At 37.3% G+C, this 16,288-nt stretch overlaps 1 protein-coding gene across 5 annotated transcripts in view; it reads left to right on the forward strand.

The window, feature by feature from the left end:
• HLTF (helicase like transcription factor) overlaps nt 1-16,288 on the forward strand; it is a 35,284-nt gene that overhangs the window by 7,888 nt on the left and 11,108 nt on the right. For 4 of the 5 annotated variants that reach the window (XM_055816825.1, XM_055816826.1, XM_055816824.1 and 1 more), the window contains exons 2-18: nt 560-770; nt 1,349-1,515; nt 1,977-2,110; nt 3,116-3,216; nt 3,964-4,038; nt 4,243-4,434; nt 4,569-4,664; nt 6,265-6,313; nt 7,775-7,862; nt 8,560-8,639; nt 9,589-9,666; nt 9,882-9,979; nt 11,314-11,457; nt 12,710-12,848; nt 13,593-13,728; nt 14,056-14,235; nt 14,676-14,797. In XM_055816825.1, coding sequence (XP_055672800.1) covers nt 560-770; nt 1,349-1,515; nt 1,977-2,110; nt 3,116-3,216; nt 3,964-4,038; nt 4,243-4,434; nt 4,569-4,664; nt 6,265-6,313; nt 7,775-7,862; nt 8,560-8,639; nt 9,589-9,666; nt 9,882-9,979; nt 11,314-11,457; nt 12,710-12,848; nt 13,593-13,728; nt 14,056-14,235; nt 14,676-14,797 — 2,090 coding nt within the window. The remainder of the gene's footprint in view (nt 1-559; nt 771-1,348; nt 1,516-1,976; nt 2,111-3,115; nt 3,217-3,963; nt 4,039-4,242; nt 4,435-4,568; nt 4,665-6,264; nt 6,314-7,774; nt 7,863-8,559; nt 8,640-9,588; nt 9,667-9,881; nt 9,980-11,313; nt 11,458-12,709; nt 12,849-13,592; nt 13,729-14,055; nt 14,236-14,675; nt 14,798-16,288) is intronic. The other variant, XM_055816823.1, reaches the window with a different exon arrangement.

Raw genomic sequence — 16,288 nt, forward strand, 5'->3', positions numbered from 1 at the left:
TAACTACTAATAGCAGAGGTGAGGATGTGAAGTCAGGCTTAATAAACATGTAGGGAACAGCTTATTTTAGCCTTTCAACCTTTGTGGGCATAGGCAGGAAGTTACAGAGAGTTAATAATTTACAGAATATCTTTTTTTTTTAACTGTCTTCTTAGATGAGGAAAATTGGTCTTGAGAAAATACATTGAGTTTTTCTGTGCCAGCTATAATTTGAGATATAACTACATCTGGAGAATTCTTATGGTTGTTGACAAATACAATCCTGTGAGGGAAGGTAGGGTGGAATGCACAAATACCATAGTTTAGTCCCTTAAGTTGTCAACTCTGCTGTAATTGGCTTAAACTAATTCATTTGGGGTTAAAAAATGGCAGACAAAGTTTTCTCCTAATGTAAAACTTCGTTTCAATGTTTCCAGGTAAATATTACCTGAATAAAATTGTAAAACTGCTGTTTATAGGTAGTCTTATATAAAGGGGTAAAATACATTACAAGGAAATAATAATTCAGTGATTATGATTATTATTGTTATTAAATATTTCACAATTTGCGTTTCTGCAGAGATTATGCAAGAGGAGGCTCTCAGTATAACATCTGCAGAGGAGAGAGAAAATATTCCCTTTCTTCCTCTTCGGACTTTTACTCCAGTCTTGGATTGGAAGACTTCCTCTCTGTAGGTGACACTTACGGAACAGAGGAGGACACAGACATGGCTATCCTTTATGGAACTTTGCGAGGAAGTGTTGTTGGGTTACGATACTACACGGGGATTGTAAGTGCATGATAAGTTATAAAGCAGGAGAAAAAGTTGTTGTCAACTTCAGAAAAAATACATTTAATTAAATTGCAAAAGTTCCTAGAACTTTTGACCACGTACAGTTTTAATAATCTGCCCTGCCTCCCCGCCGCTATATTCAGCATCCTTCATGGGTAATACTTAATGTAAAACTTTAAATCAAAATTTGATTGAAGTAGCAAGCTTTCAAATCTGGGTTACTTAATTGGTAGCTGCTCACCCACATAAGGCAAGTGAAAGTGACTGAAAACAAGAAATTAGATAGGTCTTAGAACTCTTTACATTGACAAAAAGGGATGTCTGTTCCCTTACAAAATGTGTTAGTTGAAGGTAGTTCTTGCTCTCAGGAATTGTTTTGCAATCGTTGACATCTGTCAGGTAGCCTTTCTGTAACACTTTAGGTATTTTGAATAAACACTAGGCAATTTGACTGATCAGAATGCTGTACTAAATTAAGCTTCACAATACTTAAGTAAATGGCACATTAAATATTTCTGCAAATAATTTGCAACTAAATGAATGTGTTTTGACATTTGTTTGTTTTACTTTGTTAGGTTAATAACAATGAAATGGTTGCACTTCAGAGGGAGCCCAATAATCCTTATGATAAAAATGCAGTGAAAGTAAATAATGTGAACGGAGACCAAGTAGGCCATATAAAAAAAGAACTAGCGGCAGCATTGGCAGGCATTATGGACAACAAACTAGCAGTAGTTGAAGGGTAAGTGTGAAGATTATGCTTTTGGTTCTATGAATATAAATAATGGAAACATTTTTTGTTGCTACGCTTGCAGATTCTGAGAACTATTTGTAAGTGTTCTCTTTTGACAGAAGTGACAGCTCTTAGTAATATGATTAAAGCTTCATGTTTTCAGACTCTTCTATTCTTCTGTTGAATTACTTGCGTATAGTTCATTCTTTCCCATTTAAGTTAAAATGTAGAGACGACAGTAAGACCAAATTCCTTAAAGATTGTAGTGGAACTCTTAGATTAACTGCATGTGGTGGTTTGTATAAAAGGTTTATGCAGTATGAGTACTAACACCTATCTGGAACCTTCTGGGTTTTGATGAAAATAAGCACTTTGGGACACTTTTTGCTGAATAAATAACAAGGCTTATTATAAAAAAATCAAGTGATTAGAAGATTACTGCTGTGTGGTGTTTTCCTGCCTTTTATCAGGGTTGTCCCTTATGGAGCAAAAAATGCCTTTACCATGCCTGTACAAATGAGCTTTTGGGGAAGAGAAGAAAACAAGGAAATAGTGCTAGATCAGCTGAAAAGGCACGGATTTAAATTGGCTCTCCCCCTGAAAGGTAAGTCTTGAAGTTTTGGGGTTTTTTCCTTTTTAAAATATTCAGATTCAAGTTGCCATTTTGCATGAAACATTTAAGGGCTTAATCCTTGTCATAATCTTGTCATTCACAAAGTGATTTTTTTAGTCATTTTTTTAGCTTAGTTGGGGAAAAATGCAGAGGCCACAGCTATTAATTTTAAACTGCATAAGAAGTATACTTTTGTGTCCTATCTTTTATGTTACCTCCCACCAACTGGAGAATCATTTGAGCAACCTCAGAAATACAGTGTGAACTGTAAGTTCCCTAAATCTCTAATGATGCCCTGCATTTCTCGAGACGTGAAAAAAAGGGGTTTTTTTAACAAAACAGGTTAAATCCTTTCATAGGGTGAAGGTTTCAGAGACAGTGCTGCCTTTTAGGAGATCCTAAGATGTGTCTCTGACTAGTGAGGTGTGAGCAAATAAAGATGAGATGTCTCTGAACAAATAAGCTCAGCAGACCTGATGCTTTGCAGAACCAGCCTCACAAAAAAAGCATCTGTGCTCCTGGAACCAGGCTTTGTTGAAGCAGTGGTAGTTGGGTGTAAGGATGCATACAGAAATAAATGCTTGGCAAGGGATAGATCTGTTGTACACATAGCAAGATTTCAGCTTTTATCTTAGAGGTTCTATTGCACATAGTTGACAGAAGATGAGTTTGGAGTAAAAAAACATTTTGTGTAACCAGTCATCATGCTGTTACCAATTCAAATTTCATATAACACAACAATTTTTAAGAAACATGGTTGCCATCTCGAAGGATCCCAACCCATAGCTCATTGCCTGTGAGCCTTGCAAAGCTTTGTGGAAAGCCTTTGTGGCCCATTCAAAGTAAAGGATAAATCGAGGCTAAAAGACAAATGATGAAAGAGACTGTCTTATAGCCCACAATCTGGTCATCATGGCTACTCATGAGCCAGTGAAGGCTGAGATTGGGAAGTTGTTATACTGCTGTGTTTCAAAATACTGTCTTTTTAATGGCAAGTAGGTTCAGAATGTGGTTTTGGATCAAAGTGGATTTCTGGGAGAGCTGGTCCAAGTTACAATGCTCCGGTTCATGCTGCTGTGCAGTTGACGACTAACCAGGTTTGCATTTCATACTAAAAACACCTGGAAGTTGGAATTTTATTAGTGGGCACCTTTAACTTTTCCATTAATAAAAGAGTGCTTGTGAAGTTGAAGTCCCTTGCTTTTATTTTTTCCTTTCAAAATGACAGATTCACTTTGAAGTGATCTTCAACTTTTGAACTTTTTCATTTTTTTTATCTGTAAGCAGGTGGTTTAGCTGTGACAGCCTTGGGTCCTGTGTAATTTTGGGAGATTTGGATTGGTCAGTGATTTATTTTTTTTTATGTTGTTGTGGTGGTGTGTTTTCTTTTTTCTGTCCCAGTGCTTTACCAGATAACAAGTATGTTAAGTTCTCAAATGAAAGTAAAGTCAGACTTCCAGACTTTTATCTTCAGATTTGGCCCAGGGTGATATGTGAAGGCTTGGGTGGTGATTTGGTTTTGGTTTTGCTTTTTGTTTGCTCGTTCAAATTAGAGTGAAATAGTTACTTCAGTGAGTGTTGCACAAGGATGTGAATATATTTAGCCATCCCTTCTCAAGCCTCTGCTTGTATTGGCCTGTGTTTGTCTTGGAAAAACTGAACTTAATTTTTATATAGCAGTAGCTAACAAACATATTCCAGTAAATCAAGTCTAAAGTTGTAGACCCATCTGTACTGATTACCATATGACAGGTAGTTGTGATTTAATAGGGTCATTGATTATTTAGCGAGGTTATTTTTAATTGCAATCATTTTAATTAATTTTTTTGTGTTCATTTATGCAGCTTAAAAGTGAATTTGACAAATTGTTTGAGGATCTGAAGGAAGATGATAAAACTTGTGAAATGGAAGGAGCAGAGGTATTTCTTAAGCTAGAAACCATTTTCTTTAAAAATACAAATACTTAAACATCTAGATGCATATTCAGCTTTGTCTGGGCACAAGGGATGCTTGAATTGAAAAAACTTCAGTAGATATAAAGGACTTTATTAAAAAAATCTTGCAAAAATGGAACATCATATTTAATATGAGAATAGTGTATAACGTCGCTCTTTAATTTGCAGGCTGTTGGCACGCCCTTGCTTCCCCACCAGAAGCAGGCTTTAGCCTGGATGGTTTCACGTGAGAACAGTAATGATTTGCCACCGTTTTGGGAAGAGAGAAGTAACTTCTATTACAATATACTTACAAATTTTGCAGAAAAGCAGCGACCTGAAAATGTTCTTGGAGGAATACTGGCTGATGATATGGGACTGGTAATAATACTTACCAAGCTTTAATGTTTTGGTGTTTGTTTTTTTTGTAAATAACATGTGTGTGGTTCTTGGTTGGTTGGTCATTTGGTTCATTTTAACCTGTGGAAAGTACGGGATTCTTTTCTGTTACACAGGGGAAAACGCTCACTACTATTGCATTGATTCTCACAAATTTTCAAGATGGCAAGCCTCTTCCTGTTGAAAAGATCACAAGTGATAAGTTTTATGAGGTGAGATGAAAGAAAAAGATTGTTTTAACAGAGTTAATAGAGTGGTTCATCAAAAAACCTGTGGCTAGTAACTTTCTTTATGGTGAACTTTCTGTACGTTTTGTAGAAAAATGTACTGTCCTGGTTTCAGCTGGGATAGAATTAATTTTCTTCTTAGTAGCTGATGCAGTCCTGTGATTTGCATTTGGTGTGAGAACAATGTTGATAGGACACTGATGTTTTTAGTTGTTGCTGGGTGATGTTTATACTAAATCAAGGATTTGTAGGTTCCTTGGGCCCTGCCAGTGAGAGGCTGGAGGGGCACGGGAAGCTGGAAGGGGACACAGCCAGGACAGCTGACCCAAACCAGCCAAAGAGGTATTCCATACCATGGGACGTCGTGCTGAGTGTATAAACTGGGGGAAGAAGGAGGAGGAAGGGAGGGACATTTGGCGTTATGGTGTTTGTCTTCCTGAGTAACCGTTACGCGTGATGGAGCCCTGCTTTCCTGGGGATGGCTGAGCACCTGCCTGCCTATGGAAAGCAGTGAATGAATTCCTTGCTTTGCTTTGCTTGTGTGTGCGGCTTTTGCTTTACCTATTAAATTGTTCTTCTCTCAACCCCTGAATTTTACATTCCTTTCCGATCTTCCTCCCCATCCCTCTGGGGGAGGGGGGGGTGAGTGAGCGGCTACATGGTGCTTGAGTGCCGGCCAGGTTAAACCATGACACTTACTCGAGTACACCAAATAAGAGGAAGAATGGGGTAGGTTAGTTGAAGGTAGGTGAACTGTGTTACTTGAGAGTATATAACTGAGCTGTAGACTCTGTTATCTTAGGAGTGTATACTTAGGTATACTCCCAAGGAAGAATTTATGAAGGCATAAAGTTATTATAAATTTCTCCTATAGGCAAATTGTGACTGCACAAATAGAAGTGGTGTTTTTTTCTGGGGGTGTGCATACATAGTCCCTGTGTGGTTTGAAGGAAGTGCCTGAAACAACCAAAATAGCAAGCAGAGCACCTTGGTATGAAGTACATAAATAAATCTCAGTTTGTATTGTTGCCAAATACTTGAAATGGAGAGGAGGGGAAACTGCAACTAGTGAACTAATACCAATGTGCAAACTCTCCTTGTGTGGTGTAGTTCAAGTGCTTTTTGCTTTTGTAATGACATGATTTTCAAGATGATGAAATAAACTAAATAATGATAGGATTAAGTGATTTATTATATAAGTATTCCCTGACAGTATTAATGCTGGAGGTTTTGTTTCGTTTTACCATTCTTGTTTAAATTTACCAAAACAATGCTGTGTGTTTGACCTCAGAATGTCAGCTGGGGAATGTTATTTGTCTGTTTTCTTTCTAGGGCAGCTGTGTAGACTGAGTTTCCTTCTGCCTCTTGACAGTTTCATTTGAACTCTGTATGTGGCTACTGAAAAAAAAGTATAGCTTTTTGTATAGATTTTTAAGCACCTTTAAGTGACTGTCTGACTTGCCACTGAACAAGTCTGTCATGTTTCAGAGCAGTAATTAATCACTGGTCAGATTTGTGTAATAATGTTATTGGCATTTTTTTCCAGTTACTACATTAAAGTACAAAAGTTTCCATTCCTCAATAGGTATCTGGTACTAACACCATGAACAACGTTGGACGCAGACTATGTAAAGGTAACAGCGAACTATGAAAAGTCCAGTAATATTTGTGTGATAGTTAATGTTATTCCCTGGGGTACTCTTAGTCTGTGTTCAGTGCTAGTCTTCACAAACTCTTGACAGTTTAAACTAAGTATCTCAGAGAAGAATTTGAAGCGTACCTTTATAAAGATGTTTCAGTTGACATATGAGAAGTTTAAGTGCCTTGTGAGAAAGCTACATCCTGCCAGGAAAGTTACTGCATCCAGGAAGTGGGATTCTGCGTTCATTGTGCTTGCCCTTTTCCTTCCTTGTAGGTAAAACAGGAGCACTTATGCTTCTGTTAGAATCTTGTTTAAACAGTAAACATTAGTAGTTAAATTGTAATTAGGTTTTGTATTAAGTTTTGGGATTTTTTTAAAATACTTTTAAGTAATGAGCAAATACCAAGCATTTAGAAGGATTTTTTCACACCTGCAGTTTTCAGTTTGTATCAGGGGAATTTACAGATGTATATGAAAAATTATACTTGCTGTTACTAAGTCTTGTAACTCATGCTCTTGAAAATGACCAAAGAAATGGATGGGGCTTGGAGTTTTCTTGCAGTAACTTTCCCTTGCTGTCCTCCCATGCAAGGAATTTTAATACAGATGGCCTGACTAATAGCACAAAAGACATGAAAGGGACTGATACAGGGAGAACACATTAGTATGAACTGCCTCTGGTGACAGTTATTATTATTAGTACTCTGAAAGGGAGAAAATGCAGACTTTCATGGGGGTCAGTATGAGTGTCACCAGAAAAGCTGAAATGCCTAGCAGCATCCAAGATTTTGTATTATTATTTTTTTTCCCAGAGTGTCAAGCATTTTCTTTCTGCGTCAAGCAAACTCTGCAAGTGCTGTTGCTTTCAGTTTTGATATCTGTTGTACTAATTTGTTTTCTTTTTCGCATTTGCCTCTGATATGCTATTATTGGCAGAGCACAGAGGTGATGTTTTGTTCGCTACTTGATAGAAGACCTTAACAAAACCCAACAAAACTGTCCCCCATGACTCCCCCAGCCCTCCATCTGTGATGTTACCACATTTTTTCTGTTAATGTTGCTGTTACTATTTTTAGTTTATGCAGAAATCATTAATAAGTAAGGTTTGACTTGTAAAAAAAACCCAACCCTTTACCATTTAGCATTATTTAAAACTAATTTATAGAACTTTACCCTTACTGTTAACAGTACAATGCTTACATCAGTTTTTCTTCTTTTCCTGACAGTTTGGTTTTGACTACCTGCAGTCTCAGTACACATTTTATGACTTTGTAAATATTCAGGATTGTTTTAAGAGTATTTTCATTTGTGGCTGCAGTATCAGTAGTACTTGTCCTATGCAGAACTAAAGTTGTTGTAAAGAAGGTTTGTACGTGATCAAATTGCCCATGTTCAATAACCAAGTTGAAGACAATGCATGTTTTTCATAAATACTGATTTCTTCTTTATGAAGACTCTAGCAATGTGATGGAGCCTGGAGTTTCTAAAGTAAAGAAGCTTGAAACTACTCTGTTGGAATACTCAAGTTGTCTTCCAAAAAGGTAGATAGCTGGAATAGTCTTTTTTGTATGGTTGGTTTGCTACATAGATTTTGAGTAAAAATAATGGCATTTGGTTATGATTAACCATAGCCTAAAAAGTGTTCCTGCTCTCTTCTCACCTTTCAGTATGCTATACTTCTGCTTAGATTTATCATGTGTTCTCTATCTGTGTTGCACTTTGGAATATATTGAAAAAGCATTGACTTATTCTATGTTGCTTGCGTGACTACATTCTTAGGTGTCCCCTTCAGTAGTAAAGGTGTCTAGTACCATCTGTGTGGCATCTAAGAACCTGGCTGTGAAGTAATCTTTATTGTAGTAGCAGCTGGGTTTTGAAGTGGTTAAGAAATACTTTGCAGCCATGCTTCGGACAGACAGCTTTGAGCTGTTGAAGTTGTGAAGCTTACTAATGTGTTTGAACCTTTTCAGTACACACTAGCCGCCTCTTATAATTGGTGTGAACTTCAGTGATAATCTGTACCAAGTTTTATGAGTTGTCATTCACCCTGCATCTCTGTGTTCCGTGTTTTCCCTTTCTCTAACCCTTCTAAGGAGAAGATTTTCAAATCACAGTAGTATCTTATTTGCAATATGAAGTTTATTTGCTTTATGCTATTGAGATTTAATATGTAAATTCAAGCAGTGATGTTGTGCATTGCTTTTGTTTTGTTTTTTTTTCTTAATGATAATATCTTAGAGATAAAGCCAAGAAACGCAGATATTCAGGAAGCAGTGACTTGGGAGAGTCCGAAGAATGGCTACTGCAACAAACAGAAAGTAAGCTGCAAGGAATATTTTTTTATTATTATTATTTGGTTACTGTGACACCTGGTGTCTTCCTTTCTGAAGCCAAACTGGAAAGAATTTCTAATTAACTGGAAAAGTAATTAACTAAATTCCTTGGGGTTTTATTGTTGGTGGTTTGAGGTTTTGGGGGTTTTTTTGTTTGTTTGTTTGGTTTTTTGGGGTTTTTTTGTTTTTTTTATTGAACCAAAACTGTAAGCAGAAAACTTTAGAAATTACTGAATGGAAAAGCAGTATTTTAGGTGTTAGTGTTTGTGGTTTGTTTCCTTAGCAGAATGAGTGGTGGTGTAACAAGCTATGAGCAGGTCAAATGGATGGTGAAAAACAGAATTGCTAAGTTTTTTAGAATTTGACATAGACTTGTTGTCAGGACACTAGGGTTGGAAAAACAAATTCAAAAAAACAAGTCCATCTTTTGTGGTAAATACCTGAAATGTGATCGTGAAGAGGCAAGAATGCACGTCACTTACTGAACTAAGTATTTTGCATGGGAAAAAAATGAAGGGCTACAGGTACTCCGGAGTAAGCAGTTTTTAGGTTTAAAGTACTTGGCATGAAACCGGTGCTAAACTTTTTTTTTTTTTTTTTAAATGACTGGTAAACTACATTCCTCTGAAGATTCATAACCTGCAATAGATGTATAAGATACTATATTTCTGCACACATGCCTGTCAGAGTTCAAGGAGTGTCTGGACAATTCTTCTAGCCATCTGGTTTAGTTTTAGGTAGTCCTGTGAGGAGCAGGGAGTTGGCCCTGATGCTCCTTATGGGTCCCTTCCAGCTTGATATACTCTACATTATTGTATTGGAGAGCAGAAGTAATCTGGTTAACAGGTTTGACTTCTATGAAACATGTCATAAAAATAAATGCACACACATATTCTGCATGGTGTGAAAAATCTGTTTGTCTGGCTTTTTGCAGCAACTTCCTGTGTTATCCAAGAAGACACAGGCCTTCTACCTTCATCTACTTGTTTAAAAAGACAAACAAAGAGAAAAGGTAATGAAGGGTTAAACAGGTAATATTAATTTCGGAGTTTTTTGAAGTTGAAGCATTATACGTATTTGACTTAAGCTGAAATCTTTGTAAATTGCTTTGATGCTGTGCAGGTGAAGAAGTTCAGAAAGGACTTCAGGGAACCACAAGTTTCTTAAGCTTCTACTTTGCTTTGAAGTGAACTGTTACGCCACTAAATATGACTTCTGTTTTCTCAGGTATCGCTAGCTTTCAGTCAGTTAAGAAGAAATACTCTGATGATGGCCCCAGAGCAACACTGATCGTATGCCCGCTGTCTGTTTTAAGCAGTTGGATTGTAAGTGCTAAGCTGCTTTAGTGTGTAAATGGGATACATGTTGATTATTATGATGCTGTAGAAATAGTATTCCCTGTAGTCTGTCATGGTAGTAAAAGGCCTTTTTCATGAAACAAAGCTGTTTTCACAAGGGAGGGTAATTTGATAGACCTTTAGAAACTGGAGTAGTATTATAATGAGAACGTGGTTCCATGAGCAGTGAGTTCACCACTGTCAGATGGAGTGAGTTCACTTTCCATTCCCAGCTTTTGACTAAGCAGATTTGGCACTTTCGGAACTTGTGTGATTTAACTGTTTTTAAACCATTTGAGGAAGGTGGAGGAGACAGGTCCTTCTTACTGCATGCTCAGATTAAAATACTGTACTCTAGTGATAATTCATGTGACATTGCATTTACTAGAGGTGTTCAGTGTTTTGGCAATCCTGTTGGTGATTTGTGGGAGTAGGTCTGCTAGGGTGAACAGACTGAAGGGCCCTTCTAGCTCTGTCTCTGCATTAGTTAAATTTGTTTGGTTTTAATGACACTTTGAATACAAATGTTAAGGGGATATCTTTAACTTTCAAGGTGTGTTTTATTTGGAAGTTTTTGCTGTCTTGTGGTTAGAATATTAGAAAGAAAAGGAAACAATCTTAGACTGTTGGTAAAACATTATAATCGTATAACTGGGAAACTTCAAATGGTGTTAAAAAAAAGCACTTTATCAATTCAAAACCAAATTAAGTATGTAAAAAAAAAATTGAGCCTGGTGCTTCAGAAATCAAATTGTTGATTTATTTATTTTTTTTTTATTCTCAACAGCTGTTGAGATTACTGTATGCTGAGTGCTTCGCAGAACAAATGTGGGGAATATAAACACTGGTTTTAAAATTAATACTTTGATAATTGTCATGTCATTTATGTTAAAACTTAGGTAGTTAGCCCAGTAAGGGGAAGAAGCTGTGAATAAACAATGAAAGAATAAACAAAGAGGAGATGAACGTAGAAAGTGAAAAAACAAAAGCTCTTCCATTATAGTTTGGGAGGAACAGTGAATTTTGAAGTGCGTATACCATCCAGATGTGAATTAATACTGTGCAAGAAGTAGAGCTAGAGTCATCAGAATGTGATACTGTGTCTGTTACTAATGACTGAGGTGACTGCTTCTGGTCCCTCTTCTCACCTGGCTGGAGAGGTAAAAAGAAACCCCAATTCAAATTGCTTTTGTTGTGTAAGTGGATGTAGAATGTCACAGAGCTAGAGGAAGTGGTTTTTAGTTAAGGCAATTTACAGGAACGTTATTCTGACAACCATGTAACACTACCTTTTGGATGACTTTTGACAACTTTTCTTTTAGGACGAATTTGAACAACATATCCATCAAGATTTTCATGTAAATATTTATGTTCATTATGGTTCTGACCGTAGCAAAGACCCATCAGTTCTTTCAGAACAAGACATTGTACTGACAACATATAACACCTTAGCTACTGATTATGGAGTAAGTAAATTATACTGTTCAAGACTCCCGGTGTTTGGGCTAATGATGACAGTATATTCAAGTGCTGTTCTGGTAGGCAATAAAAAGGTTATAGCTGTAGTTTTGCTTTACATGCTTTCTTACAGGTTCACTGTGGTAACAAAGGGAGTTTTTTATTGAGAAAATTTCTCCCGTAGAGAAAATTATTTGGCTGCCATTATGACAGCTTAAGGAAGAACCTTTTAAGGATAGAAGAGGATGGCAAGTATGTAAATCTCCCCAAATCTCAGTGGCATGAGGCTCCCATTTCTGCCTTGCCCTAGCTAATTCAAAGAATGTGTTGTATATAAAACCACAATTCCATAGTTCTTGTTGCATGTGGGCTGCAACCAAGTGGCTCATTGCATGAGATGTATTTGTGAAGTGATGTTTCCATAGAAAGTCCAGCCATTTTAAAAGCCTGAAGATAAATCTTTAAATACAGTATAAACTTCTAATATGCTCTCTTATCCATTTTCCATATCTCTTGTCTTTGAAGCCTTTCTTCTTTTCAAGCTTAGCTTATTTTTGCTGTAGTTCAGTCCTCATACTCAAGTATGAGAAGACTAGTAATATAAGGAGGACATGGACCTGTTGGAGCAAGTCCAGAGGAGGGGCATGAAGATGATCAGAGGGCTGGAGCACCTCTCCTATGTAGACAGGTTGAGAGGGTTGGGGTTGTTCACCTGGAGAAGTCTCTGGGGAGACCTTAGAGCGGCTTTTCAGTACTTAAAGGGGGCTTGAAAGACAGATGGGGACAGAGTTTTTGTTAGGGTCTGTGGCAATAGGACAAGGGCTAATGGTTTTGAACTAAAGAAGGTACATTTAGATTAGATATAAGGAAGAAATTCTTTGTCTGAGGGTGGGAGGCGCTGGCCCAGGCTGCCCAGAGCAGCTGTGGGTGCCCTGTCCCTGGCAATGCTCAAGGCCAGGCTGGAAGGGGCTGGGAGCAGCCTGGGCTGGTGGGAGGTGGCCCTGCCCAGGGCAGGTGATTGAAACCAGATGACCTTTAAGGTCCCTTCCAACCCAAACATTTTTGTGATTTTCCAGGAATAATGAAATCTAAAAGAAGGAATGCCTTATTCTTAGTTGTATTCTTCTGTGCTGATAAATAAATAAGATGTGAATAAATACTATCCATTATTAGTTGTGGCATTGTTAATAGCTTACTTAATCCAAATTGCATAAAAGTATTTTAATTTGAGTCAAAGGTTTAAAAATCACTGTGTTTCAGATCAGAGGTGACAGCCCTTTACACAAAGTCAAGTGGCTGAGAATTGTGTTGGATGAGGGGCACACTATACGAAATCCAAATGCTCAGCAGACTAAAGCTGCCTTAAATCTGGAGGCACACAGAAGATGGGTACTTACAGGTAAAAAATTTGACACCAGAGGATATGCAGTGCATATCGTCTTAGTATAATGCCATCTTGTGTTTCCCACTTGGTGTTTCCACTTCGGCTTTTTCTGGGAGATAGTTAATGTCTTGCCTGCATCAGATGCATTTGGAATGTTTTTAAACTTGTCTTTGAGCAGTGATGAAGGGTTTTTTTTCCCCTTTAGTTGTTTCTTATTTTGTTTTCTTGAGTGATTTCTTTGTTGGTTTTTTTTTTTTATTCAGTTCGTAGACACAAATTTTAAAATAAGTTTTGATACACAGGTTTGGTGGAAGTGCAAGTAAAAAGGGACCTGCCTATGAACTGGCATGTTATGTCTGGTTGGAAGCTCACACTCTTACATACTTATCCGAACCTCAGCAGCTTTTTGAAATATAATAGTCATCCTAAAAACTGCCAGGAACCTTGCAAGTATATGATCCTTAACTGTAATTTAAAGATGATCATGATGTAACCACTGCTGGTGAAGCTGAAATGGAAGGATTAATATCCAAGACTTCCTGGCACTGAGAGCTGCAGTTTTCTCATATATTTAAATGTTTTGTAATATTTTAATTTAAAAAATTATCTATATTATACTTAATGATACGTTAATCTACTTCTGAGAGACCTTGTCCATTGTGTATGGTTTGGAGAAAGCACAGAACTTTACCTTTGACTAAAAAATTGTATTTTTTTGTTTCTTTGAGGTTTTACAGTCTTTGTTTGTTTTCTGTTTAGGCACTCCTATCCAGAATTCTGTAAAGGATTTGTGGTCTCTTATTTCCTTCTTAAAACTGAAACCTTTCACTGATCGAGAGTGGTGGCACAGAACAATTCAACGTCCAGTCACAATGGGAGCTCCAGGAGGACTTGGGTATGGAGTGCTCCCAGAGTGTCTGTAAACAAGTATGACTGGCAGTGATTGGGCAGTGTGACAAATCAGTGTTTCACATATAAAATTGAAATGCTTGTGTCATCAGTGCTTATCTCAATTTTTTACTTCAAATTAATAAATATTAAATAATTAAAATTATTTAATGTTTCTGATTGATAAATTATATTGTACTACTGTGCACGGATTTTATATAGAACATGTATTTATGCAATGAAGTGCGGAGGGTGGGGGGCAGGGGGCAGGGCAGCCAACAACAAACCAACCCAACCCCAGCTGGGTAATATGTTTTCTGTATATATATTTTAGGCGTTTGCAGTCTCTGATTAGGACTATTACCCTTAGAAGAACTAAAACAAGTAAAGTTAATGGAAAACCCATTTTGGAGTTACCGGAACGTAGAGTACTTATTCAATATGTTACGCTGACTGAGGAAGAGAGACAAATTTATCAGTCTGTGAAGAAGGAAGGCAAAGCTGCTATTAGCGGGTGAGTAGAAGCCTTTCTTAATCCTGAAGGCTGAAGTTTCATACAAAAAACTTGTGTTTTGGAAGTTTTGATTATGTTAGCTTGAGTAGCCAGGCATGTCAGTTTGTATACTGTTAGCTCATAATTGCAGATTAGCATAGCATTTCTTCAGTTCTGAAGAGTGGAGTAGAGACTACTGTAGAACTATATATTAGAAGTTCTGCCTTACGAGAAACACAAAGGGATACCAGATATATAAAGAACGGCCTTAATTTTTGTCACCACGTTAGCATTTCTTCTACTGGTATAATTTTGTACCTTGTTTCAGAAAAGTATTTGAGAAAATATATTTGGACAGGAAAGTGAAAAATCAGAACATCATTCAAACAGCTAAACTTGAACACTTGATGTCATCTGTTACTTCAGGGTGTAGTGTTTCACACTATCAAACTCTTTTTCAGATTTTTCAGTGAAGGGACTGTACTAACTCACTATGCTGACATCCTTGGTGTCCTGCTCAGATTGAGGCAGCTTTGTTGTCATCCTCGTCTTTGTATAAATACATCTTCTAGTTTTTCAGCTGGTGAGTGAATGCTTTTGGTTTCTGTGTTTCCAAAAACAGGACTTGCACTTTGTATTCAAGAACAGAAACAAGTTTGTGTTTTCCAAGCTTTCTAGCTTCCACTTCCCTCTTTTCAGTTTGGATTATTGAACTTTTAGCTTTGTTACCTTGTGGGGTTTTTTTGTACCAAAATATATTTGAATATGTTTGAGAAGTGGATAATTGAGCACATACTCAAATAAGAATAAAAGCGATCACATACTCAAATAAGAATAAAAGCGATGAAGTATGAGTAGTTATGAAAGCTAGAAGTAGGAGTTAATAAGCTTTGACAACCCATACAGAAATGACCAAAAGAGGACCTCAGCAGAGCCAAAATCAAGAAGCTTGTTAAAAAGCAGTGTATCTGTTGTTGTAATAATTTGCGGAAGTGCTTTTACAGCAAATCTTTTTCTTTGCCTCAGGAGACAAGATGTAGAGGAGCTTTGGGGAATGGCTGGAAATTGGTAGCCATGTCAGCAGAACCATTGCCTCTTCAGCAGAATAGGGACCTGTTGACTTTGTTATGGCTGTAAGGGAGGGTGGACACAGAGGACTGAAAGGAGGGTGAAATTTTATTTTTGACAAGCCAGAACTGTACAGCCACATAGTGTTAAAAATTATATGCATTTCTTTCAGAAGAAAGTATAGTCTGTTTGAAATACTCTAAACTTGAGAATTCTCAAATTGAATATTTTGAAAAATCCTATTTTGAGATGCCATTGGTATAGGTGTGACTTTTCAGGAAACTGAAAGATGGATAAGATATGGTCAGAACCTTTTTTAGAAGATATTCATTTATTTTCCTGAAAAATACAGGATGGAGAAATGATTGGATAGTCGTTCAGTAGTTATTTAGAAATTAATTAGTAACTAGTAAGTATGTCTTTAATTTCTTTACTTAAAAAATAAAGCAATCTTAACTATAAATAGTGTCATCTCTGTAGTGTTACTACTGAACAGCTGTTATATGAAAATTGCTTGTTCCCATTAGGCATTGTGCCGCACATGTGTATTAAAGGAGAAATCCACACAGACGTGGGTACCACTGGGCTTGCTTCAATCACAACTCAGAGCCGGGCCACCACCCCAGTGAGTGGCAGAGAACCATGCAGCTCAGCTTATATACGCTTATCAAACCATTAGTCAACGTCTGAAGTTTTTAGGAGTTTCCTTTGGTCCTGTCAGTTCTGCGAATCCATCACCTGACTCTGTCCCAGGTGATTCATCTCCTCTCTTCCAGCTCTGCCTCAGTTCCAGGCTCCTCCTCGGATCTTGATCTTCTTTCTGCCAGCTTTAACTCACATACTCCTTCAAGCACGCTTAGTCTTTGAACAAGCAGTTCCTATTCACATCTACTAATTTTTCTAGAAACACCTGTGTTTCTGAGAGCAGCTATGTACACAAATTGATCATCTGTTGTTCTCCCACGGACTAACTGGACTGGGTTTTAAACCAGCCTTGGATTAAGGC

Source organism: Falco peregrinus, chromosome 12, assembly GCF_023634155.1.
Source record: "Falco peregrinus isolate bFalPer1 chromosome 12, bFalPer1.pri, whole genome shotgun sequence".
Classification (NCBI taxonomy): domain Eukaryota; kingdom Metazoa; phylum Chordata; class Aves; order Falconiformes; family Falconidae; genus Falco; species Falco peregrinus.